The sequence below is a fragment of the Globicephala melas genome, chromosome 1 (genome assembly GCF_963455315.2).
Source record: "Globicephala melas chromosome 1, mGloMel1.2, whole genome shotgun sequence".
NCBI classification, from domain to species: Eukaryota; Metazoa; Chordata; class Mammalia; order Artiodactyla; family Delphinidae; genus Globicephala; species Globicephala melas.
This window is the reverse complement of record NC_083314.1, coordinates 181,601,439-181,628,229: the sequence shown is the minus strand read 5'-3', so window position 1 is coordinate 181,628,229 and position 26,791 is coordinate 181,601,439. Positions and strand designations below refer to the sequence as shown.

At 42.5% G+C, this 26,791-nt stretch overlaps 1 protein-coding gene across 5 annotated transcripts in view; it reads right to left on the bottom strand.

Annotated features, from left to right (window-relative positions):
• Positions 1-26,791, bottom strand: part of RERE (arginine-glutamic acid dipeptide repeats) — a 429,037-nt gene that overhangs the window by 86,811 nt on the left and 315,435 nt on the right. For all 5 annotated transcript variants that reach the window (XM_060283498.1, XM_030879486.2, XM_060283507.1 and 2 more), the window contains one exon: positions 9,803-9,901. In XM_060283498.1, coding sequence (XP_060139481.1) covers positions 9,803-9,901 — 99 coding nt within the window. The remainder of the gene's footprint in view (positions 1-9,802; positions 9,902-26,791) is intronic.

The window sequence follows — 26,791 nt, the reverse complement described above, 5'->3', positions numbered from 1 at the left end:
CATTTATGAAATAAATGAATGAATTTCAACCAGTAATCTAAAATCAGAACTAAGTATCCTGGTAAACAACATGAAGGGGTCATCCCATCTTCACGCTCACTTGCCATCTGCCAAGCCCCAACACCAAACTCAACAAATGCAAAGCTGGAGACACAGACCTGGGCCTGAACACTAAGTGGTAAGCACACTGCAGAGACGGTCTTTCTCCTTTGTGACCACCAAACATATTCTGCTTCCTAGCACCTCAGTACTATGCTGTATAGGTGTGGAAAATGCACTGGAATTTACCCATATAAACATACTTCGGAAAAATGTCCTAAAGCAAGTGCTGAAACATAGTATCACTTAGCAGCATGCAGCGTATTAGGAGAAGAAGAATGAAACGCTACCAGGAAATATAAAAAAACAGGCTGGCACTCTAGTGAACAAAGCAATTAGGGGGCTACCGAGGCCATTACTACTTCTACCTAAGAGAGACTTTAGATTTAAGACATAAGTGTGCCAGGAGAGAGGAGACAGTGATAAATGAGTTACCTCCTCTCAATGTAGGGTTCCCTCTTTTTTTTTAACCTCCTGTTTCCTTCCCCCAACCCTGAATTCTAGTTACCAGGCTAATACAGTATGTTTCACCTGTGAAAATATAAGGCTCCAATGTCACTATCCTCAGAGCGTTCCATGCATGCACATTAAAATTGACTCTAGTTCTGTTGCTAAGGAACCACAAAAGGAAAGGGTTTTCCAACCTCTTCATTTATAAAATACCCACTTTGTCTATGGGAGAACAAATGCAATCTCTCAAGTCCCCTTGTGCCCTGTTCTCATTTTAAAATGAACAGAGAAAGATGATGGAGAGTGGCTGAAAGTGTACGCCATCTCCATTTTTTTTCCATGTCCCTGAAAAGGAGACAGAAATCACGGCTTCAGTAACCCGCCGCTCTAGGATTTACTAAGCTTCCAGGCTGAAGCTTCTCCTGGCACTCCCCCGCTTCGAGCAAAAATGAAAACTGTCCCATAAAAATTACTCTTTGACTTTAAAAGATTATCCTGAGCGGTGAGAAATAACTTAGGCTACGCTTATATTCAACATGAGGTTACTTCCCAGGTCTCTGTTCCCTCTGCATCACCCCAAGGCCTGAACACATACACTTGCACGAACATACAAACAGATACATACACACACGCGGAACCCAAAAGCATGGCACAATTTACTGTTAGCTTTCTTTAAAAACAGAAGCAAAAAACTAAAATTAGGGCTTGGGATAAGGAACTTAAAAACGTATTGGTTAAAGAAAATGAAAAAACAATGACCTTGTCTAAAAAGAAAAACAGACATGCTAACTTTGAGCATAGTATAAAGGGAAGCCTAGAAAGCAATAAAACCAAATATGTGAAAGGCAAGGTCACGGCTGAATTTGTAGACTGAACCCAGAGGCAACTTCTACTGATAAGGAATGCTGAAATAAATTTTTGAAATATCACTCCCCTTCTAATGCTTGGCCTATTTCATTTACTAAAGGATTCTAAAGTACATTTCTCTTTACAGCTTGTTACACAGTAGAATCTTTCTGCAAACTAAGTGACAAAACTGACCGCCTTACGCCAACTTTTCTGCACATATAACTGATTTTTTAAAATAAATTTATTTATTTTATTTATTTTTGGCTGCATTGTGTCTTTGTTGCTGCCTGCGGGCTTTCTCTAGTTGTGGTGAGCGGGGGCTACTCTTCGCTGTGGGGAGCGGGCTCCAGGCACACGGGCTCAGCAGTTGTGGTGCAAGGGCTTAGTTGCTCTGGGGCATGTGGGATCTTCCTGGATCAGGGCTCGAACCTGTGTCCCCTGCATTAGGAGGAGGATTCCTTTTTTATAAATTTATTTATTTGTTTGTTTTTATTTTTGGCTGTATTTGGTCTTCGTTGCTGCGTGCGGGTTTTCTCAAGTTGCAGCGAGCAAGGGCTTCTCTTCATTGTGGTGCGCGGGCTTCTCATTGCAGTGGCTTCTCTTGTTGCGGAGCACGGGCTCTAGGCACGCGGCCTTCAGCAGTTGTGGCACGTGGGCTCAGTAGTTGTGGCTCGCGGGCTCCTGAGCGCAGGCTCAGTAGTTGTGGCGCGCAGGCTTAGGTGCTCTGCGGCATGTGGGATCTTCCCAGACTAGGGCTCGAACCCATGTCCCCTGCATCGGCAGGTAGATTCTTAACCGCTGCGCCACCAGGGAAGCCCCTTGATTTTTAATTTGATGTCTGATTTCTAAAAGGGCTTGACGATAAACTCCACTCTATCCGCACTATCGACTTCTTTAAACAAGAGTTTGATTCAAAGACTGATGGGGTCAACTACAGAAAAAATAGTTCAGTTTCATTAATACCTGAAACATTAGGCAAACTTCACCTGAATCTACATTTTTCTTTCCTTTTTTTTTTTTTTTTTGCAGTACGCGGGCCTCTCACTGCTGTGGCCTCTCCCGTTGCGGAGCACAGGCTCCAGACGCGCAGGCTCAGCGGCCATGGCTCACGGGACCAGCTGCTCCGCAGCATGTGGGACCTTCCCAGACCAGGGCATAAACCTGTGTCCCCTGCATCGGCAGGCGGACTCTCAACCACTGCGCCACCAGGGAAGCCCAACATTTTTCTTTTTTAATATTAAGGGACTGATTTTTACCATGGACCGTAATAAGAATACATAACATGAGTGAGTAAAATAGATACATTACGTGTAAGAAATATGTCAACATTTATACTTTTTCTTATTTTTTCTACTCTCATATCTAAGAATTAAGCTGTTCATAAGAAACAGTAACCAATTTAGTTTAAAATTAGAGGAAGGGTAATCAGTAGAGAGAAAAAGCTACTTTGATCCAATTTAAAAATTACTAAGTACCTATTATGCGCTGCACTAAATACAACATGTCTATATTTTGGGTTCTAAGCAAACTGTAAAAATTTTCAGGTTAAGATGACTTTAGAAAGTGAAAACTTTAATATTATGATTCAATTTATGTAAGTTTACAATTACATAAAATGATGTATATACGTGAAACAAAGTGCTTTGAAAAGAGTATGAAACCAGGAGACTGTGAGATGGTGGTGAGGTTTCAACTCCCCTTTAATGTTTTTATAATAATGTTCTAACCAGAGGGAACATTCACATAAAATTTACAAATGAAGAAGAAAATGAATGGATTCATACTAAATGACCTCCTGTCATCAACATTTTTTTTTTTTTTTTTTTGCGGTTCGCGGGCCTCTCACTGCTGTGGCCTCTCCCGCTGCGGAGCACAGGCTCTGGACGCACAGGCGCAGCAGCCATGGCTCATGGGCCCAGCCGCTCCGCGGCATGTGGGATCTTCCCGGACCGGGGCACGGACCCGTGTCCCCTGCATCGGCAGGCGGACTCTCAACCACTGCGCCACCAGGGAAGCCCCATCAACATTTTTTTGAACGACTTTATAAAATGTTCAACACCTCTGGAAAGTGGACCATTCCCAAAATAAATATAATACAATTAAGCCTTCCTCTATATTGAATATATAACATTTAAAACTAAACACCAAGATTATGGACATCTTAAAGCTCATGTGCAGATCGTTAACTGTAGGCTGTGGGAAGTTCTCTCCCCCTTGTCACTGTCCCCCTCTCTCTGCTTTCACCTCCACTACCTCCTGCTGCTATAGGACCTTCACTCTGGGTTCCCTGTGAATTCTATTTTCTACAGCTGCTACACAAACAGTAAATAAAATTCATTGTATATTTGCCCCACTAAGCAGCTCTGTCTTCTGGCACATCCAGATGTCTGGCTTGAAAAGAGTGAACAATGAAAACAATGTTTTCTCGAGCAAACATTCCAAAAAGGGCATAACAAAGGCATCTGAAGATGCTGCTGGGGAAAGACACCATGGAAATAGCTGTGTGTATTCTGTGTAATTCCTTGACCAGCCACACGGGTTCATTGGATTACAGATATTCAGAAAATTAGTTTGCCGTGTCATGTCAATTTTGAAAGAAGGATTTTCATTTATATTTATGATAAACTGAGCTTTAAATTGAAGGATGGTTCAGATGTTTTAAAATTTACGAATTTGCAAATCCATGTACATGGCCAATTAAGGTTTATCGCCACCGCAGATTAACTATCTTTGGATAAAAATTTCAGAGGCTATTTGTAGCTAGGCTGTTCACCTCAATGTATTATGTCAAGATTGGTATGAAATAGTTAAAAAGAAGCATATTTCAAGATAAAAGTTAGTTACCCAAGATGAAATGGAAACAGTCTGTAGGGACATCCTAAGCTACAAAACCTCTCCCTCATGTAACACCTGGAATTTTGCGGAAAGCTAATTCAACACGAAAATAATTTCCAAAACACGGCCAAGTGGATGGGAAGCAAAGGGTGAAATGCCCAGCTCAGTGAAGCACCCAATCTGACCACCTTGCAAGTCAGGCCAAACTCCACAAGGAAAATGCAGGCCCTGAATTTTAAAAAGAATTCAATTAGCATCCCCAGTATTTCCATAATCAACAGCTGAATGCTAATTAAGAGCACAGCATCAAGCAGCAATGGAATCCCAGTGCAATAAGCAACAACACAACAGCGCAAATGCTACCTTCAGCTTGCATGCATAAATAAACAGAATTAATAACTATCCAAGCATGGAAGGGTGACTTAATGTGTTTCCATTAGGCGCAGTTCAGCCTGGGGCCTTTGTGTTATATTTAAATGTGCTCATCATGTTTAATTAAAAACCTAATAATCTAGAGTTTGGGGTTTGTTTGTTTTTTTTTAAAGTTCTGATCTGTACTTTCCTTCTCTTTCTCTTCTCAAGTTCTACTGATCTGGATGGTTTCCTGAAAAGGAACAATATTTTTAGCATCATGTAAGTGAAACTGGTTAAGCATCTGTGTCACCCTCCAGTGCAGCAAGCAGCAGGCCGCTGGCTTTGGCTCCATCCTTGCCCACACCGCGGTGTTCAATAAGCTTCACGAATTAAAGCAAAAATGCTTCTCTGATCCGACCTGGTTTATTTAGCCCGAAACGCCGTCATGAGCTAGCTACCAAGGTGTTTCTCACAGTCTCTCCTCTAAAACAGAGTTCATTTGTCACTATCTGGCAGAGAATTTGACAGAAATTGGCACAAATCTGGCTTCAGTTCAACAGAATTTAAAGTGTCTCAGCCCCAAGGCAACTTCAATAAGAAATACCATGTCTGTAAACACACACAGTGTCCAAGGAATTACTGAGAGAAAAGTGTGAAATGAAAGGCCTCCTACTGTATAATTCTGAGGCCTAAGATGTCGAGGATTAATGATTATCTGAAAGACCTGGGAAGAAGAGGTCGGGTGATATTATTAATCATAATTTGGGAACTTTTCCCAAAAGTAAAGCTTTTAAGGTTAGCACTGGATGCATATAAAAGTTTTTCTCCTTGATGCTGATGCGTCATTATTAACAATTACAAGTTTTAAAATGCTGGCTTGAGGACAGTGTCACTTATAGCGAAGAATCTTTAAAAACAATCATCTTGAATAAAGAGTTGTCAGTACTCCTCAAGCGCCTCAAAGGCAGATACATCATTCTCACTGTTAGAAAGTCCTCACTCTTAATATGTCTACAGACCAGAAGGACAATCAACTCAGAAATAAGGACCGTGAGGAACAAAACTGGTGACAGCGGCACAAAGGCCACACGAGGCGGCAAAGGATGAGCCACCAGTAAAGGATGCAGACAGGAGACGCGGGTCAGCAGAGGGAGCGCTCGCCACGGGACGGGCCGGAGAACATGCTAGGCCTCAAAGGCGGTTAGGGTCCGGGTCTGGGTGGGCAAGGGAGGAGTCTGTTCCCAGAGCAGAGGACCCAGGAGGTGCCCAGGATGTCCGCTCCCAGCACAGCCAGGGGTTCCCACCGGTAGGTGCTCATTGCACCAACCCTCTCACACAGAGAGTCTGATTCACGTCAGTGCAAAGGAAAGCAAGTTCATCGACACTGGCATCAGGTCAGATGTTGGGTAGTTGGGTCAGATTCATATACTGGAGGCGATGAAGTTTAAAAATAACTAGAATGTCCAAGTATATAGAACATTGAGAGGGGAAAAAAAAAGAGGCAGGCTCACATATTTATTTGAGTTGGGGCCCATTTATTTTGCTTATTCTTGTGATTCCTGGGGTGAGAAAATGTGGGAAAATCAGCAGAAGGGACCACACGTACAGAGCAGGTATTTACTCACAGCCAAAACCAGGCTAAGGTTAAGAGTCGTGTTGGTTTACGTGCCCTGCTGCCACATAAAATGATGGTGGCGCAGTGGCTGAGAGTCCGCCTGCCGATGCAGGGGACACGGGTTCGTGCCCTGGTCCGGGAAGGTCCCACATGCCGTGGAGCGGCTGGGCCCGTGAGCCATGGCCGCTGAACCTCTGCGTCCGGAGCCTGTGCTCCGCAACGGGAGAGGCCACAGCAGTGAGAGGCCCGCGTATAGCAAAAAAAAAAAAAAAAAAAAAAAAAATGATTCAAAGAAGTGATGTGGACACATTCAGCTGAAGCTTCCCTCAGCCTATCAATTATTCAATCACTCTCTCTCATTCACTTTTGAGGTTTCAGAAAGTGAAGCTTAACTTCCTATGAATAAGGCAACTGTTTGATCCTTAGGCTCTGCAAGGGCTGGATGACTGCCAAAACATTTCTCAAAACTTACACTAAAACAAGAAGCAAACACGATAAAAATGAGCCCAGACTGACAAGGATTTATGCAGTTAAATACCATTATCCGGGACTCTGAGTGGGCAGCGCTCTGGAGTCGTGGTTCATTTTTCAGAATTAAGCTGGGCTTTTCCCCATGTGTCAGATCCCGCCCCGCTTCATCCTACTGTCTGTGAAAAGTCCCAAAGAGGCAGCCGTAGGGACATGGCCCACACTGTGCCCGACATAAGCAAGGGCTGCCGGAAAAGGAAGCCAGATTTCTTTCAAGCAGGAAGAGCTTTCTTTTAAGCTGGAATCTGAAAATTCCAGAGGGAATGAAAGGTCAAGGGAGGAATGAATGGAGGGGGAGAGAGTCATGGCTAGTGAGGAGCTGGAGAGGCAACAGTGAAAGGGGAGGGACGACGGGGGCGGAAGAAGAGGAGAGACCAAAAGGAACCGCAGACCAAGTGAAGGAGCGTGAGTCTGAAGCAGCCACCACAGCTCATCAGTGCTGACCACGACCTAGGACGGGTCACACGGGCCACATTCGTCCCATCCCCTTATGTCTGTCCTCCACAAAGGCTTTTTGTAGAATCTAAAATTTTTATCCATCAAATCTCTTATCTCCTTCTCACATAAATAGGTCTACAGTGGAAAACAACATCCATATGACTTTTTTAAAAAGTTGAAGTATAGTTGATTTACAATGTTGTGTTAATTTCTGCTATACAGCAAAATGATTTGGTCATACATATATAAATATTTTTTCATATTCTTTTTCATTATGATTTATTACAGGATACTGAACATAGTTCCCTGTGCTACACAGCAGGGCCTTGTTGTTTATCTATTTTATATATAGTAATTTATATCTAGTAATCCCCAAATCCTAATTAATCCCTCCCCCACCCCCTTTCCCCTTTGGTAACCATAAGTTTGTTTTCTATGTCTGTTTCTGTTCTGTAAATAAGTTCATTTGTGTCATATTTTAGATTCCACATATAAGCAATATCATATGGTATTTCTTTCTCTTTCTGACTTACTTCACTTAGAATGATAATCACTAGGCCCATCCACGTTCCTGCAAATGGCATTATTTCATTCTTTTTTTATAGCTGAGTAATATTTCATGTTATACACACACACACACACACGCCACATCTTCTTTATCCATTCATCTGTAAACGGACATTTAGGTTGCTTCCATGTCTTGGCTATCATAAACAGTGCTGCTATGAACACTGGGGTGCATGTATCTTTTCGAATTAGAGTTTTCTCTAGATACAGGTCCAGGAGTGGGACTGCTGGATCATATGGCAACTCTACTTTTAGTTTTTTAATATATGACTTTTCAAAACAACTAAGTTTAACATTTTCACTTCGGCCACTATCTGAATAACAAATATTTAAGCTGTTTCCATCTCTCTACTAATCATGTAAAGTTTTAACATTTTAAATTTCAAAACAGCGACAGCGGCTTCATCATCAGTCTCATGCCATGAGGAGTGCAAAGGGACTGCTGAAAAGGCGCTCTACTACCGAGCCTTCAAGGGCCACCCCAGCCCCCCTGCCGCCTCCCAGTCCTCTCCCCATTCCATTCCTCTCAACCCCCAGCCTCGGCATCCGCATCCTTAGCCATTCCATGAACCCGCCCCCTTGGCTCTCCACTCAGCAGACATCCAGGATCTCAGCGCTTCTCACCACCACTGCTGCTGTGCTACTCCATCCCCAGTCTCGGGCCTGGACTCTCACAACAGCCCCCAAAGCCCACGCTTGACCCAGCAGCCAGAGGCCCATCTGCTTGCTCAGAAGCTGCTCAAGCTGCTCGTCAGAGCAAACAGCAAGGCCCTGAACACAGGTCCACAGGCCACCCTGACCGGCCCCCCACCTCTCCTACCGCTCTCCCCTCAGACACATTCCTGCCTATTTCTCGAACATTCCATTCCAGGCGTGCTTTCACCTTAGGGCCCCCGACCTCCAAAAGGCTCGCCTCCTCCCTTCTCTAAGGTCTCTGCTCCAAGGGTGCTAAATGGTGCTCACCAGGCGTTTCCCGAGCCTCCTTACGAAAGACAGCCCCCTACCCAGTTCATCCTCATCCTCGCTGCCCTACTGTTTTCCCCAGCCCATGTCTCACCCCTTGACATACACTGATTTACAGACGGTCTCCCCTCGTGAGGTGGGGCCTTGTGTTCCCCTTGATGGCTCCTAACACAGCACCTGGCACATAAGCCTTAGACAGATACTGCTGAAAAATGAAAGAGCAGGATCAGGAAAGCCATACAGTTTCTAAACAGTCTTCCTTAGCGTAGTTTTAAATACAGGCAAGGAATTTACAATCAATCGATATGTGTATCAGTGCCAGCGCTCATCTTAATCTCGTTCAACCTAAATGGCAAATGTCAAGCGGTGACATTCCTATTGAAGACTCTATTTGCAAAAGCACCAGAAATCTCTCAGTCTTTTACAGCAATTCCTTTCCAAAGTTACAAGATGGGGGATGTAGCTTCATGAGAACTCTTTCTGCTGGGATAAAATCCATGGGTTTGAAAAATCTGTATTTGTGGATACACTTCCATCTCCCCACCTTCTTTAATGGGCCACACTGACAGAATGAATATGAAAGATCCACTGTATTTATTTAATCGAGTCCCCGCTTCCTGCTCTTGACTACTGTCCTTCAGCAGGTTAGGGACCCTGCCAGACTACACAATAAAAACGGGGTAGCAGCCCTACTCTAGGTTGGGTACCAACTAGTTTTAAAATGAATGTGTCTTAATACCGGGAGGTATCAAAAGCTAGCTTGCACCCAAAACAAACCAACCAACCCAAACTAAATTTTTTAAAGAGCAACTATTAACTTTTTTCCCTCTTTCCATGACACCCGGGAAAATCTTTCCCATTATCTACAGAACCAGTGCTTACTAAAATCAAGTCTTTCCATACAGTTATGAGGCTTCAAGGCTCCCTCCCTTGACTGACAGATGCCATGGACAGCCTGCATCCACGACTGGACCTTGGGAGAACAGCGAGAGGCAAGCCCCCGACGCCCCGGACCCGAGGCAGACCCCGCGCCTTGCCCCCTACCCACGGCCCCGCCAAGACCCGAGGCAAAGCATCCCTCACCCACCACCCCCGCAAGCTCACCACTTCGTCCTCGGTCCAGCTCTTCTCAATCAGCTTGGGCACAGGCTTCTTTACCAGGCGCTGCAGGGCTTTGCCAGCATCATAACCGCTTTCATGGAGCTAAAACAATAACAACAACTTTAGTTGCTAACTGCACCAAATAACAGAACTGAGAACAAATCAATAAAGGGGCGGACCCTGCATTTACTCTAACAAAAGAGTCATGAGAGGAGCATACAAGACTCAGAGCCATTTTAGCCAGCATGATAATTCATTCTTATCCAACCACCCGCCCCCCCCCAAATTCAGCTGTTCTGCGAAAGGGAAACAGGTAAGGCAGAGAACATTCTGGCAGTAATAGAAACAGGATTAAGAGTAACAATGACATTTATTAAACATCTGGCCTGGGCTATTGCTAAGTACATTCCATTAACTCATTACCATTCTTAATCCTATGAGGAAGGTCTTCTCTCACTTAATCTTACGGGGTAGGAACTATCGTCACCCATTTTACGTATGAGGAGACTGAGGCATGGAAAGGTTAAGTAAAGGTGCTCAACATACTAGCTAGTAGGTGGTGGGGCAAGACGCAAACCCAGCCAGCGTGACCTCTACTCTTGTCCCATTTACCCCAAAGAGACCTAAAGACAAGCTTGATCATGTTCTATCCCATTAGCATTTCTTGTCTTTCAACTGTAGTAATTTCGCTAAGAAAAGTTTCAAGTACCTAATTATGTAACAGTATACTAACTTCTCAGTACATATACATGAAGACGCTGGTTTATCTACATGGTCCTTTTAGGAACAGACTTCCCTCTGGTCAAAGCTATTGAACTTTTTTTTCACTCTATATCCTTTTCAACCCTGGGCAGTGCCTGGCACCCCTGAACCCTCTCTATCTTGCAAAGATATGCCTGCCTTGGCTCCTGTGACCCTCTCCACTTCTGGTTCCTAAGTCTCAACCAGCAGACCATGAAGAGAAATAGGTAGAAAACTCCACTTGCTCAGTCGACCTCCCCAAACTACAGCTGTCCCTCCAAATTTCTCACTGGGAATCTGCCGTTCCTTTACAAATCTATTTCTCTGACACAAGCATCTGTTTTGGCCAAGACCTGTATCTCCAGTACCTAACACAGTCTGTAGCATAAGGTGATACACAGAAATACTTCTTAAGTTAATAAAGGCCTTCAACTATTGTCCTTAGGTAGTCTCAACCCAAATCTAAATCTCAGTGTCTTCAAATTCATTAAGCCTGATGTTGGCTGAGTACCTATTATGTTCCAGGCCACACAGCAGACCCTGGGGATATACAGCAGTGAACAAAAATGCCCTCATGTAATGGACATTCTGATCTTTTCACCAGTGTTTCAATCCCTTATTTGAACAATTCAGCAGCTTTTGCTGAATCCCCAGTACAAATACAGTACAAACCTTATTAACTGGTAAGTCACAGTTTTTATTTCCAGAAACTCACAAACTAGTGGGGATGTGCTGTGGGGATACAACACATACAAGATAAAAAGTTCTAGCAGGTTATAGCAATTACTATCACCTAAGTCTAGGCCAGGAGCTACAGACTCAACTGAAGGAGACAGCCCTGTGTTCCCCTCCTTAACAGAAGACTTTCAAGGAGAACCTACAGATTGCCTTCCTGGCAACTGCTGTAGCCCCAGGGCTGGGCATATAGTAAGCCTGTGATAAATATTTGTTTGTTTGTATGGATGGATGGATGGATGAATAAACAAATAAATAAAAGTTTGAGACATACACATCAAGTCTCTCTTCTAATCATTTAACTGCTATTGGAAGGGATTATCACAAATACCCATTTTCATTGCTCGTTCAGCAAAACAATAAGTTATTAAAAATTAAAATTTCCCGAGTTAGTCTCCCACTTTACAGGACCCCAGTTTAAGTCCAGACTATCCAAGGAAGTACAGGCTACAAGTTAATTATTAAGTCAACTACCTTAAAACAAAACGAAACACCTGTAACAATGATCAATGCTGAATCCTGCTTTTGGCGGTGGTAGAGTGTGGGTGTGGGCGAGTGTTATTTGTGTGGGGTGTATGTAATGCATACGAATGCTAGATACTAACTTACATATTTTATGACATTCATCATTAGACTATTTTAAAAATAAAATAGTATATATAAATATTATACTAAATAAACAAAATACTACACTAAAATACTAGAATGTGCAAATGTTTGAAAACCGTCCAGTTTGGCCTCCTTACAGAAGTATATAAAATAAAAATAAAGTTAGCATTTCATACTTCGCCTGATACCCAGAACAAGCAGGTATTTGCCAAGTTCTATAATATAATGAGGATCTGTAATGAGAGCTTAACAGCATGGGTCAGAACTGAATAAAACGAAAAATTATACGGCTATTTAATTTTTTTAAAAAGCACACGTTAGTGACACTTTGAAATCAATTCAAGTTGATCAAATCATAAATTCTTAATAAAAAGCTCATGGCAAATTAACGACATTTTAGAAGAGGTCATTATAGTAAATGGGGTAATTATAAGGAGAGCGATGAAAAACTACGGACTTTGGAGCCAGATCATCTGGATTTGAATTCTAGCTCTACTACTTACTAGGTGTGTGACCTTGGGCAAATTACTTATCCTCTTTGGTCCTCAATTTTGTCATCTTTTAAAATGAGTATAATAATAACATCTACCTCTTAGGGCTATTGTGAGGACAACATTAGAAAATACATGTAAAATTGCTTAGAACAGTACCTGGCACATAGTATGCTACATGAGTGTTAGCTATTTATTTTTAAAAGGAAAGAGAAAAAAAATGAAGGAAGCAGTCTCTACTCAATTTTCATTAATTTTCTAGATTAGAGAGTAGCCTTTTCAGAGACAGAAAAAAAAATTGTGAAACTATAAACAAAACCACTTATGTTTCACATAATTACTCATGTTAATAATTAATGAAATTTGATTAAACTCTGGTACAGGACACAGAAAAAATGTAAACCTTATATGGCTGATAACAGGAAATTACTCACAAGAACACAAGGCTCATTCCAAAAGTGAACAAGTGAATGAAGTTAAGTCATTAATCCCTATGACATTCCTGCCTTTTGGTGAACCAAGGAGAGCTTTAAATGAGCTGGAAGAAATGTTTTGAGTGACTTGCTGAACTTGTGGTCGTTTGGTTTACTGGAGAGGGCTAGCTCCTGCTTGCACGATGCCCCCAGTCAAATTTCTAGTGAGGTGCTTAGTAGAGAAAGACGTTTCCCCAAAACATATCCCAGCATTCACACTTCCTTTACAAACCTTTATTTCAGATCATACTTTCCCCTGAAAAAGCTGTTGCGATGTATGGGGCAACCTAAGTAACGGGTAACTCCCTCCTCTCATTTGGTCCACTGTCAGCCTGTCCTCTTAAAATATTCCTCTTCCTGACCTTTCCGTGCTCTGAACTCCATAAATACCCAGAGTGTCTACCTCTCTCACCCCTATACAAAAACACATTTGAAAAGTAAAAGGTGTGGGATTATTTGCCAACAGCGACAAATACTGACTGAACAAACGAAGTTAGGGTGTTACTGTGCTGTTATCGATAATTCATAAACGCCAGGACAAAGTTCTGCTCTGGCACATCCCCTTCCCAGGAAACCCAAAGGAACCTTTCTAAACAGTTGCCTTCTTAATGGTACAAACACTTACTCCCACTTTCCAGGAATCTTGTCTGAGAAATTCTGAGAGCGTTACATCTTTAAAGAAATACTTCAATTATATTTACTGAAGATATATTTCTAACATATTAATAGTTGTTACAGCCCACATTGCTTCTTCTGTTGATTATCATTCGAGCAGTTTGGGAAAACTCCTGGGAGTTCAGGATATCCTTCATTCCTTCCACAAATATTTATTGAGAGCTAAACTGTGCCAGACACTATTCGGGGTGCTAGGGATGAACAGAGCTGGGAGTAACACAGGTGACGTACCTCAGAAATGCTGGCCTGAGAATCAGTTTAAAGTACTGTTCTAGTGTGACACATCTATCTAAATGTCGCATCCAAACTCTAGGGTCCTAATGGGTTGAGTTGTTGGGTTCCACCTCCTTCCTTAACATATCATATCATGCACAAGAAAGCACTTCTTAAAAAGGGTTTGTTTTCTAGATGATTATGAAGATTTTCTTTCTTCAGACTGGGGCCAAAATAATGTTTGAGCTGGAGGTTAACTGATTGTTTCAACTGTTTTCCTCATGTAAATTAGAGTTGGTAAGTTTACCAAAATACTGGCTATCTCAAATCTCTAAAAATTGTCACTGAAAATATTCCCCTCTAATACCATGTCAAGCTCTGAAAAATTGGGATGATCTCAACCAGTGAAAAACATGTGCGTTTCAAATTTTAAACACCTGATTACAATCACACAGATACATCAATATAGGAAATTCAGTGCAGGCTTCCCAATATTGCTAAGGTAAAAGGTTCTTCATTGTGAATAAGATTTTCTACCATTACCCTAGAGAAGATTTTTCAAAGGCATTGCAATGGAGACCCTCAAATGTCTTACAGCTTCACTTTGTAGTCTTAGAAGAGCAATTAAAACAAGATAAGTAAACCTTTCTGTCCATTTTGCAGCCAAGCCCGGGTGGGAAAATCTGGGATTAAATGCAATTTTAATGTATAGAGGAATGAACCATTTTGGAGCTACTGGGTAAAGATCACTGCAAAAAGCAGGGACCAAGATATAGCATCTTTACTCAATCAGCTTCCAATCTTCACAAGCTACTGGTAAGAGAACTTAGATCTTACACTATCACCACTACCTGCCAGCCACTAAAGCAGGAAGTCATTCCGCAGAAACCGTTTTCAAATTCATCATCACAGGGCCTGTGTGTGCATGTGCATGCGTGCGTGCACGTGTGTGTGTTTAATCCGATGATCAGGGAAGCATGCACTTGTAAATCTGCCGCTTCCACATCACCGAACTGCAAGTCTGCACTTATGCACAAGTAAAAGCCATCTTCCCCTAAACTGCGGGTCAGTATCTGGGGGATCTGATAACAAAATGGCGATTTTTCACCAATCCACTAGCCCTTTAAAAGTGACTCCACCATGGAACTACCCCTGCTTTGCTGTCTTTCAGCAGCCCGGCATCTGGTTCCCCACACTTACTCCACAGAATCCTCAGGTTGCGCTCTTCCTTTCGATTTTGGTTTGTTCATTGTGAAGGAGTCCAGGGTGGCTCATCCCCCTTAGGTGTCCACCCTCCTCAGTCACGCCTTCTGGTGCCCTGAGACCCAGTGGGACGTCCCAGCCCTGGAGGCAGGCAGCTCCCACCACATTCTCTGCCTTCCTTCCATTCATTCCACAAAGAGTTCCTGAGCAACTCCGAATGCTACACACGGTTCCGCCTAAGATGGCCCAAGTATACCAGCAGGGTGGACCTGGTTTGGGGGGGGGGGGTGGCCGGGGGGGATGGTTCTGAAAACAATGGCAGCTTCTGTGCAACAAACTCCTAGTTTGGTTCTGCTCGACAAAGGAACTGCAACACTGAATCACACAGAGCCAAGGACACCAGCGCCCTCTGTAACTGGACACAGCTGGCTGTTGCATAAACATCTCAATGACCCAAAGATTCCAGGTGCTCAGCAGCCCCCTCTGCATGTACCGCTCCACAGTCAAGGCCTTCTGGAGCCTCGAGAATACAGCTCAGAGCCTGCGCCGGGGGACAGATTCCTATTAAGCAGCTTCGTCACAAACCAGCCGAGTTGAGGTTTTCGTCTGTCAAATGGGCCTGACAACACCAGCCCTCAGCTGTGTCAAAGGACCATGAAAAGCCAGAAATCAGACACTGTGACAAGATACCCCAAAATGCCAAACAACCATAAACTGTCCAGCGGTATCATCACGGGGAGTAATGTTTTTTTTGTTGTTGTTGTTTTTTTTTGTTTTTGCGGTACGCGGGCCTCTTACTGTTGTGGCCTCTCCCGTTGCGGAGCACAGGCGCCGGACGCGCAGGCTCAGCAGCCATGTCTTACGGGCCCAACCGCTCCGCGGCATGTGGGATCTTCCCGGACCGGGGCACGAACCCGTGTCCCCTGCATCGGCAGGCGGACTCTCAACCACTGCGCCACCAGGGAAGCCCTCGGGGAGTAATGTTTTAGGGACACAGCTCTTACCCGAGACTCTTCAAACACCCGGACATTCAAGGTGCCCACCGTGCTGGGGACTATGTAGCCTCAAGTGTCCTGTGACAGCCCCTGACCTCTCTGTGATTAGCAGGAAGAAAGGGTCAGGCCACAAGAAGAAAAACACATTTCTGCAAAACTGCCCAAGTTAAACCTGCTACTCTCACTCAGCCTGACAAATCATCCCCTGCTTATTACTTTCTGTGATTTAATATATATAAGTGCTTTATTGGCAAGCTTCTCGAAAGAATAAATAATACTTAATGACTGCCTACAGTTTAATTAACTCATGATTGAACTTCTCATGGACTGCTATAAACATTAAATTATATCCTTCCTCAAAGCTGCCATGGATGGAATTCTTGTTTCAAGCTTTAACTCTCCTGCCTAAACAATTCTGAAATTTCAGCAAATCTGTATATTGGACAGGGAAGTGAGAGAATCAACCTTAATGCCTGGTTATAAAGTGTGTTATTTTACAGAGCAAGGACGAGGTCTTAATTTAAATAAGACTGAAAATGTGCACATGTCCGAACACCTCATTTATATTACAGCAATCATTAAACGTCGCTGGATCTGGGGCAGTCTTATTAGCATAAACTCCACGTACTACCACAAGGTTTCAAGTTTCTACTCAGGCTTTTCATCTGAGCTGCCATTTTCTGTCTGCGTGATGTTGCAAATAAATTTTCCTCTTGGCACGGCTCAGCTGTCAGGCACCTCTGTTCTATAATGAACCCATGAATTACATCTCTTGCTCTGTCATCCCTGGTCTCACACATCAAAATATTGTTCTTCAATTGTAATTTATAACTTAATTTAAATGTCCCTTTTACTGTGACCTTTTTAGATCAAATGGCATTGCATCTGGCAGCTTCTACTACACTAAAGTGTCCTTTTGCAATTGCAGCCCTTATAATAACTGGAGAAAAAGCCTACCTGAGTTAGATTGCATTCATGCTAAATATTAAATAATTGCAGTCCATTAAAGATAATATTAGATTTCAAAGTCTTTTGCTCTGCAAAATACATTATTTACAATAAACTGCCAAAATAACTTAGGGGAAAAAAAGTGGAATTTGGAAAATTTCTTAAAATCCTTTATGTAGTTTTATTTCAATTATTTCTCACTAACATGAGAGAAATCTTGCTGAAATCTAAGACACAACTTAAAAAGTTTTTTATCATAATCTGTAATTCACAAATGCCTATATATATTTTCAATCATTCCTCCATCACCAATGACCTAGTACCAAGCTCAAAATATGATACATGTATATACATTTAAAAACCAGAGTTAAGACTAAAAGCACAATGTTTATTTTTGTTTGGCTACTGTCACTCCAAATAATGCTATTTAAGCACTGGAGAGGATAAATTTCTCTAAATACTCCTATGGGCGTACATTTTAGAGATCATGGTTAAGACAGGATTTAACCGCTGAGAGAGAGGGCTGAGGGAAAGATTCAGTTAATTTTCAGAAGGAAATACATTGTCGCTGGACCAACCCTCCCCCTCCAACACTCTCTGAATAAGTACAATGTTCCAGGAATTATGCCAGACCCTGGGGTCACAAAGGAGAAGGGAGGAGGGAACCAATACTTCTTTGAGTATTGCATGTACTAGGAACTTACTAGGTCATTATGATTTCATCATCCCTCACACCACTCTTTTGTGGCAAGAGTAGTAAAAATGAGGAAACAAAACTGAGAGGTTTAGTGTCTTGCTCGGGGCCACTTCTCTAGAAAGCAGCATAGCGAGGATTCTAACATAAGCCCAATTTCTAGGAAGTCTGAGACTAGCCCCTGCCCCAAACATCTACACTGGAGCAGCTTAGAACCGGCAATCTGGTGGGAGCAATGGGCTCAGGGGCTCCTCCAGCCACAGGGAGACAGCAAGCTCAAGGTCTTTTCTTAACCTGGGGCGGGGTGGGTAGGCAGGAGGAGGAAACGAGCAGCTCAGAGAAGAGGAAACACACACACATAAACAAAATAATGAAATAAATGTATGATAAAAACACAAAAGTGTCAGTGACTGCGGTGATATCTGCTCTGCTGAAAAACCAAGATGACTCCACAGAGCAGACGTGAAAAATCAACAGAGTAATATGATTAACCGTGCCTACACTTAATGAAGGGCAACAACCAAATTAAAAACACCACTCTAGGAGCAAGTAGAAGTAGGCAGTACTATGTCTAGATAACACTGCACTTTTAACCGCGTTTCCCATGGCTGATACAGCATTGTATCATTTCTCATTCACAGTTAATTCTCGCACAATATTGTAACCAGAAATCAACAGGTCACCACCTCCTGCCTACAGTGTTTTTGAAGGTATTTTAAACACACAGAACAGGAGCCTCAACCACAAGGTGATTAGAAAGTAAACACCAAATGCTGGCACTTCAGCTGAGGGCAGTATGTTTTCAAAATACAGAACAAACCAAACTCAACGTCTTGGCCATTTCTGACCATCTGCCTACTGTCTTTACGAACACAAACACCTGGAAAGGAGAAGCTGAAGAGTTCCTGGGCCAAAGACACAGGTTTGGGAGTTTCGCAGAGGTGAAATCTCAACAGGACAGGGTTCCTGGCTTTGATTCAAACACTTGTTCTGCCACCAGCTGTGTGACAGAAAACAAGTTAAATATTTTTCTAAACCTCAGTATTCTTGGCTGCAGAAAGGAAGAATACAGAACCTATTTTGAAGGACTGTTTAGGATGAAATAAGGTACATGGTAATCACTGAGCATGACTCCTGGAGAAGGAAATATTCCATTAAGGAGAGCCGACTAAAAAGGGGTGGGGGTTTCCCTGGTGGCGCAGTGGTTGAGAGTCTGCCTGCCGATGCAGGGGACACGGGTTTGTGCCCCGGTCCGGGAAGATCCCACATGCCGCAGAGCGGCTGGGCCCGTGAGCCATGGCCGCTGAGCCTGCGCGTCCGGAGCCTGTGCTCCGCAACGGGAGAGGCCACAGCAGTGAGAGGCCTGCGTGCCGCAAAAAATAAATAAATAAAATAAAGTAAAAAGGGATGGGACGGGATGACCGTCACGGGAAATAGCACTGGTGGTAAGCAAAGTGAATCAGCTTTCGAGCGCCACAGGAATGAACTTTACTCTCCAGTACTTACAACACAGGATGACAGACAGGATTCAGAAGGGAAATAACAGAGAACCTGGTGACTGTTGCGAATCTCAGGAGCAAGTTACCAGGCTGCACTGGAGGAGCAGCAGCCTGGGCAAAGGACCTGGAGGCCCCTGCTCTGTGTAGCACTGTGGCCCCTGGATTCTTCATCTGTAACAGAGGGGCTGAAGAAGGTCTTTTTTGGAACTTCCCAGTTTTTAACATTCTTTCTCTTTATAGACGTTTCTTAAAGGTGAAATTCTAAATAGTCTTAAAAAACAAATAAATGTAAAGAATATTATACAGTCCTTTAGAAAAATAAACAAACAATATAGCCACTGAACAATATAGCCAAACTGTCCAGGCCAAACACTGACTAGCTGCTGCAGAGGCTTCACTTACACCTTAGGGATTAAGGTTAGTGTTAATTTTCAGGCCTCTGTGAAAGCTGCAATAGTTTATGCCACAGGTCTTTAAATGACATTATGCATAGTTAATCATCTACACAGTTAACATGTATATAACCTCGCTTCTCAGAAACAAAATCTTTCCTCCTGCTTTTTGTGTGTGAGTCCAGGCACCGCACATAAAGAACCCCAGGCTGCCGTGGGTGTAAGCTGCCAGCCCAGTGTATCTGAAGGGAGGTTGACTCCTTAGGACTCAGCAGACAAATCCACTAATGACAAGATTCTGCTTCATGATACAGAATGAGTGTAACTCTGGCCACAACGAGAAAACTACTGGCAGATTCAGGAATCATAATTATTTGTCAGTTTAGAAAGACCTGTTTCAGCTCACAAGTAGAACTGTTCAGGGCCACAGTGGAAATTAAAACTTTTTTTTCACTTACTTCTAGAATCTTCACAGCCTTGAAAACAGAAAAACAATAAGTAAGGCTCTAACCTAGAGGGTGACAGAAAAAACACTGTTCTATCCCTCTCACGTAGGTATTAGTGAACCCGTTCATAAATGCTAAACTGAACTAGAAAGTACAGGGCTTCCCTGGTGGCGCAGTGGTTGAGAGTCTGCCTGCCGATGCAGGGGACACGGGTTCGTGCCCCGGTCCCGGAAGATCCCACATGCCACGGAGCGACTGGGCCCGTGAGCCGTGACCACTGAGCCTGCGCGTCCGGAGCCTGTGCTCCGCAACGGGAGAGGCCACAACAGTGAGAGGCCCGCGTACCGCCAAAAAAAAAAAAGTACATGTGAAAGGTCAGCTATGGGTCAATTTTAACCAGATTCCTTCAAACAGTTCATTTTTTTTTTAAATAAATAAACAAAAACAACCTCAAGATCAGTTGCATCAGTATTAAGGGAAAAACATTTACAGAAAGTGCTTTAATACCTACTCAGTAGAATTTAGGTGCAGAAATGACTGCTTCCAATCCACGGGGCTCAACAACCTTAACCTTGGTGATTTTTGAAGAGTAATTTTAAGGCTGTGTAAACAATAGCACACATATGCTTTTTTTGGTTGCAACGATAAAGTAATGGAACAAAGAAAATCAAAGAGGCATACACCAAAGCATGTGAGATTACTGAGTTGGGAAAATTTCTGAGTGACTGCTCTTTTATCTAGAAACCTCAAAGAACAAAGCTAGGGCTTCCCTGGTGGCGCAGTGGTTGAGAGTCCGCCTGCCGATGCGGGGGACACGGGTTCGTGCCCTGGTCTGGGAGGATCCCACATGCCACGGAGCGGCTGGGCCCATGAGCCATGGCCGCTGAGCCTGTGTGTCTGGAGCCTGTGCTCCGCAGCGGGAGAGGCCACAACAGTGAGAGGCCCGCGTACCGCAAAAAAAAAAAAAAAAAAAAAAGAACAAAGCTAGTGACTAAAAAATAAGCAAAAAGGCTCTGGGCAACCACAGTAGTACCCCTCCAGCAATGTCCCTGGAGAACCTCGAAGCCCTCACCCTGAACCTTAGCTGTCTGGCTTCCTCACAGTTCTGGATTTCCCAGTCAAACAACAGGTCTGAAAGAACAAATGAGAGAGACTGTGTGATTTTAACACAGAGCAGTGGCGCAAGAGAGCCTCACTGTAGAAGACTCCAAAACTTGGCAAACTATTGGGTTGGCCAAAAAGTGCCTTTGGTTTTTAAGTACACATAAAAGACACATTTTTCTTTTTCACCAAGAACTTTATTGAACAACATATTCACCCTTCTGTTCCACTACCTTCTGTCATTTTTCAGGCAACTTCATAATTCCATCTTCCCAAGACGTTTTATCTTTTTGAGCAAAGAAGTGTTCCAGGTGCCTTTTACAGTCTTCCAGGGAACTGACATTTTTTGTAAAGACCGGAGTAAGTGGAAATCCGAAGGTGCAGTGTCCGGTGAGTACGGCGGCTGAATCCGAGCTTCCCAGCCAAGCTGCAACAGTTTTTGCCTGGTCATCAAAGAAACACAAGGTCTTGTGTTATCCTGATGGAAGAGTATGTGTTTTCCGTTGACTAATTCTGGAAGCTTTCGTCAAGTGCTGCTTTCAGTTGGTCTAGCTGGGAGCAAGACTTGTTGGAATTAATCGTTTGGTTTTCTGGAAGGAGCTCATAATAGAGGACTCCCTTCCAATCCCACCATATACACATCACCTTCTTTGCATGAAGACCAGCCTTTGGTGTGGTTGGTGGTGGTGTTTCATTTTGCTTGCCCCACAATCTCTTCCATTCCACATTACTGCACAGTATCCACTTTTCATTGCCCATCACAATTTGTTTTAAAAACGGAACATTTTCATTACATTTAGGTAGAGAATGGCATGCGGAAATATGGTCAAGAAGGTTTTTCTCGCTTAACTTACGTGGAATCCAAACATCAAAGTGATTAACATAATCAAGCTGGTGCAAATGACGTTCAACGCTTGATTTTGAGTATGTCGGCTATCTCCCACGTTGCAGAACATTGATTATTCTCAATTAACGTCTTGATTTGATCGCTATCAACCTCAACTGGTCTACCTGACCACTGGGTATCGTCCAGCAAGAAATCTCCAGCACGAAACTTTGCAAACCACTTTTGACACGTTCGATCAGTCACAGCACCTTCTCCATACACTGCACAAATCATTTTTTGCGTTTGGTTTGCGTTTTTTACCTTTCTTGAAATAATAAAGAATAATATGCCAAAAATGTTGTTTTCTTCCATCTTCAATACTAAAATGGCTACACAAAAATTCACCAATTTTGATAAGTCTTTCTTTAAATGCACACTAATATGACAGCTATCACATACGATCTAACAAAATTGTTTTGAATGAAGTTAAAGACAACTAAGTGCTACTAGAGTCATCTTACGGAAAAAACCAAATGAACGTTTTGGCCAACCCAACATTATGCAAACCAAAGATCTGAAACTCTCCACAGTCGCACACGATTTTGTGTGATGGCCACCAATAATGACGACTCGGAGGCATCAAGTAAAGGTAGACTTGATTTGAGACACATGAAAACTTACACCTCATTCGTGACATGGGCGGGGGTGCAGAATGGAGGAAAGTTAAGAGCCAACTTTCCCCAAAATCCCTGAATAAGTAGTAATTCAAAGTACTTGAGTAAGCTGGAATACACCACCCAACCAATACTATGGGCAGGGAGAAGGCGGGCCAAGCAACAGACAGGGCAGCAAGAAGGGCAAGGGTGGGCAGTCGGTGTAGTGATTTAATAAGAAGCCCAGAAAGTGACCGGCTATGGGGGAATAATCCGTCTCCTGGAGAAGAGAGCTGGTCGGGGCAGCGCTGCAAGACAGGAAATAGAACAGACGGCAGAGACTTAAAAGAGCAATAGCTTCAAAGGTAGCCAGGGCTGACCCCAGGCCACCTCAGAGATCGGACCTACAAGCAGCAGGAGACCTTGCCCCCGAGGGGCCTTGAGGGGCAGGTGCCCTCTGACTCGACTGGGGCAGGCTGGGTCCATCTAGGGCGGAGCCAAGGAAGAAATACTCAGCAACCTGACAGGTCAGAATAAATCAGTCAATATGGTGGTTATACATGACAATTCTGTTATTTAAATAAATGTTCTTTGTACCAAGAAAGCCAAATACACTATACTTTATGCCAATACAAATATGACAGTATTTTATAAATCAAATGTCCTCAAATGTTACAGAAATATCACAGTCACTACTAGAATATTTTTATACTCTCAATATTATAAAGTCCACAATCTAAATAAATTGTGATAGAAAAGGAAAGGAAGTAAAAGTAAACTATTACAAAAAATTAAAAATAAGTACTATAATTTATTTCAGTAACATTTTGTGTAACAGTAAAATCCAACCGTGGCAGGCTACAAAATGACCACCAGAAGATACCCACATCAAATCCCTGGAACATGTGATTGTGACCGTATTTGAAAAAAGGGTCTTTACAGATGTGATGGTGATTAAGTTAAGGATTTTAAGATGAGGAGACAATTCTAGATGACCCAGGCGGGCCCTATACCCAGTGACCAGCATCCTTATGAAAGAGAGGCAGTGGGAAACACGGAACAGAGAAGACACAGACACAAAGAGAAGATGGCAATGGGAAGACAAGCAGAGAAAGCTGTGGCCATAAAGGAGGAGAGCGAGGAGAGCTACTCAGTGCTGAAAGAGGCAAAGAATGATTCTCCCCCTGCGGAGATAGAGGGAACATGGCCCCACTGACATGTTGGTTTCTAACGTCTGGCCTCCAGAACTAGGAAAGAATAAAACCTGTTGTTTTAAGTCGCCAAGTTTGTGCTTATTTGTTACAGCAGCCACAGGAAACTAATACACCGATCTTCAAACTTTGGGGGTAAAAAAATTTATCTAGGAGAGCTATAAAAAAAAAAAGTATTCTGAAGTATACTTCAGACTAGTATAAGAAACACACATACTAGGACAAATATGAATTTTAATATTCTACAGTACCTTTAAGAAGTTTTGCTCACATGTGAGCCTTTTCAAAACTCACGGGCCCACGTTGTTCTAAGATTTCAACACTTACTTAGATTTCAACACCTTCAGCAATGCGCTCCCATTAGGGTTTTGCAAAGAGCAGGGACTCCGTCACGTTTATTACTGAACAAATGAATGAATGATTTTATTAAAGCCTCTTCTTCGATGTAAAAAGGCTAAGGGCTTTTATCCCGACTTGCTAAATACTTATTACGTTAGCATTAATGCTTAATATAGATTCACAGATGTTAAAATTCCAACTGATTGATGTTAAGTAGACAGTTTTCAAAACACCACGTAAACCTCAAAATATTTTACCAGTATTTAGCTTGGAAAAAACTCTTATGAGAAAGAAATTCCTTAAATTAGCAAAGGAACTTTCTAACTTCTGCCAAACAAAAGTAAAAGCTGAATCACTCATCCGTCCCTGCTGAGAGCCTAGGAGGAAGGATGGAGGTACACAGCCAGGCTGCAGCATGAAGGGCTTTTAACTTGCTGAATGGCAAATCCCCCAAACTGCAGATTCAATGGACATTTCAAGGGGACTGTTGTAAGGCACTGGCCTCAATTCTAGACCACCCTCAAGTTTAAACTATTATGTGCATATAAATATGACAGAGTGCGGCTATTAATCTGCAGGTGATAACCGTACTTTTCTCACAGAACTGTTATAAAGATGAAATAAATTCATTCATAAAAAGCACTTAAACTTTTGCCTAACATATAAGCACTCAACCAACAAATACATTTAAACTGTGTTACGATTATTAATATTGTTGTTATTAATGACATCAGGCAACTGACCAATAGTTGATACCTAATAAAATGAAAATAACAGTGATAAATTTAAAGTCCCCTGCCTGGCTGAAAATTCAGTCAAAAAGCCGAGAGCGGGAGATAAATGGCTTAGGAAAGGCAAAAATGCGAAGAAAAATGAAACAAAACAGGACAAAGACAAAACACAAGGAAAAAATGAATGTGATGTGCACATTCATGAAGGCTTGGACTGCACTGAGGTGAGCTTTTGGGACAACTGAAGTTAACTCCTTGACACCATATGCTGATCAAATCTGACAAGCGTTGCTTTAGTGCAGGTGTCGCATTTTAAGACATACAGATAGACAGAGCTGACCAGGAAGAGAAATAAAATGGTTACACACACACACACACACACTACACCATGGATTAAAGTTGGAAACGTTACCCTCAGTGAAAGAAACCAGTTACAAAAGACCACATATTGCACAAGTCCACTCAAATGAAATGTTCACAACAGGGGAATCCACAAGACACGGAAGGCAGAATACAATAATAATATAGTAATGGCCGCCTGGGTGGGGTGAGGAGAGATGGGGAGTGACTAACGAGCACAGGTTTCCTTGGGGGGTGAAATGTTCAAAAATTGATCATGGTGGTAGTTAACACAAATCTGAATATACTGAAAGCCATTAAACTGTACACTTTAAATATGTGAAATATATAGTACATGAATTATATTTCAATAAAACTATTATATTAAAAAGAGATCAAAGAAAGAAATGGCTAACGAAACTTGTGAGTGGTTCACACTGAAAAGCAAAGTGGGGCCACAAGTGTGATGAGCTGAATCAGGAACACAACAGACCAGAAGAACTTACAGCCAGACTTCTGTGTTAAAAAAATTATCAAAAGTAAAATCACTACTACAATAAGTAATGAAGATGCCATTCCCAGAGGCTGATAATGTAAGTGGCCTTTATCTCCTCACCCACCCCTGAGAACCTTTGATAATGCTCTCTGTTATATTTAGGGGAAAGAACAGAGGCATAAAGTCAACTTTAAGTAAAAGCTACAGATTCTCTAAAAAGGAATAAAATATGAAAGTATTAAATTTAAAAAGTCATCTTCAGGGCTTCCCTGGTGGCGCACTGGCTGAGAGTCCGCCTGCCGATGCAGGGGACACGGGTTCGTGCCCCGGTCCGGGAAGATCCCACATGCCGCGGAGCGGCTGGGCCCGTGAGCCATGGCCGCTGAGCCTGCGCGTCCCGAGCCTGTGCTCCGCAACAGGAGAGGCCACAACAGTGAGAGGCCCGCGTACCGCAAAAAAAAAAAAAAAAAAAAAAGTTATCTTCAAACAAGATAAAATGAATTAAGTCATATAATTTGTGTGAGAAGTGTTGTTTCGTGTAACTTTTGAACAGAAGTGAATGTCTGAAGTTCTCAGCCCAAAGGGAACCACATGGGTAAATTTCTAAAACAAAAAATTTTCAGAACAAAAGTTCAAAATATTTCTAATTGGTCAAAGCACAATAAATAAAAACTCAAATTTGTCTATTATTATGCTGATAATCAGTTGAAAAGGTCATGGTTACACCAGAAAACTTCACTACGTGGTCTCTTTCAGCAATTTCACTTCTACTATCATTAAGAATATAATATGAGGTAGAGTCCAATATCCTGTTACAACATAAATAAAACCCTAGCAAAGGTGCTTGTCAAGACTGATTTAAATAAGGTGTTCTTGTAATTACTGGATTTCCATCAAAAGAAATCATATAGCACTATCAACTATTACTCTTTCCAACCAAAATCCTGAGATAAAAAAACCACCACCCTACAACCAATTAATGGGGACTAATCTAATGGAGAAATAGTAAAAAGAGAAGAATTTAAGCAAAGGGTGTGAGTGTGGAATGAATTTCAGAGGAATCCTGATCATATACCTTAGGCAAAGTATTAAAAAAGGGCCTCCTGGCAATGTCTTATTTGGGAGCTGGAACAGACTCAACATTCATTAAAGTCCGAAGCACTGCAAAGCTAATCCAGGGCC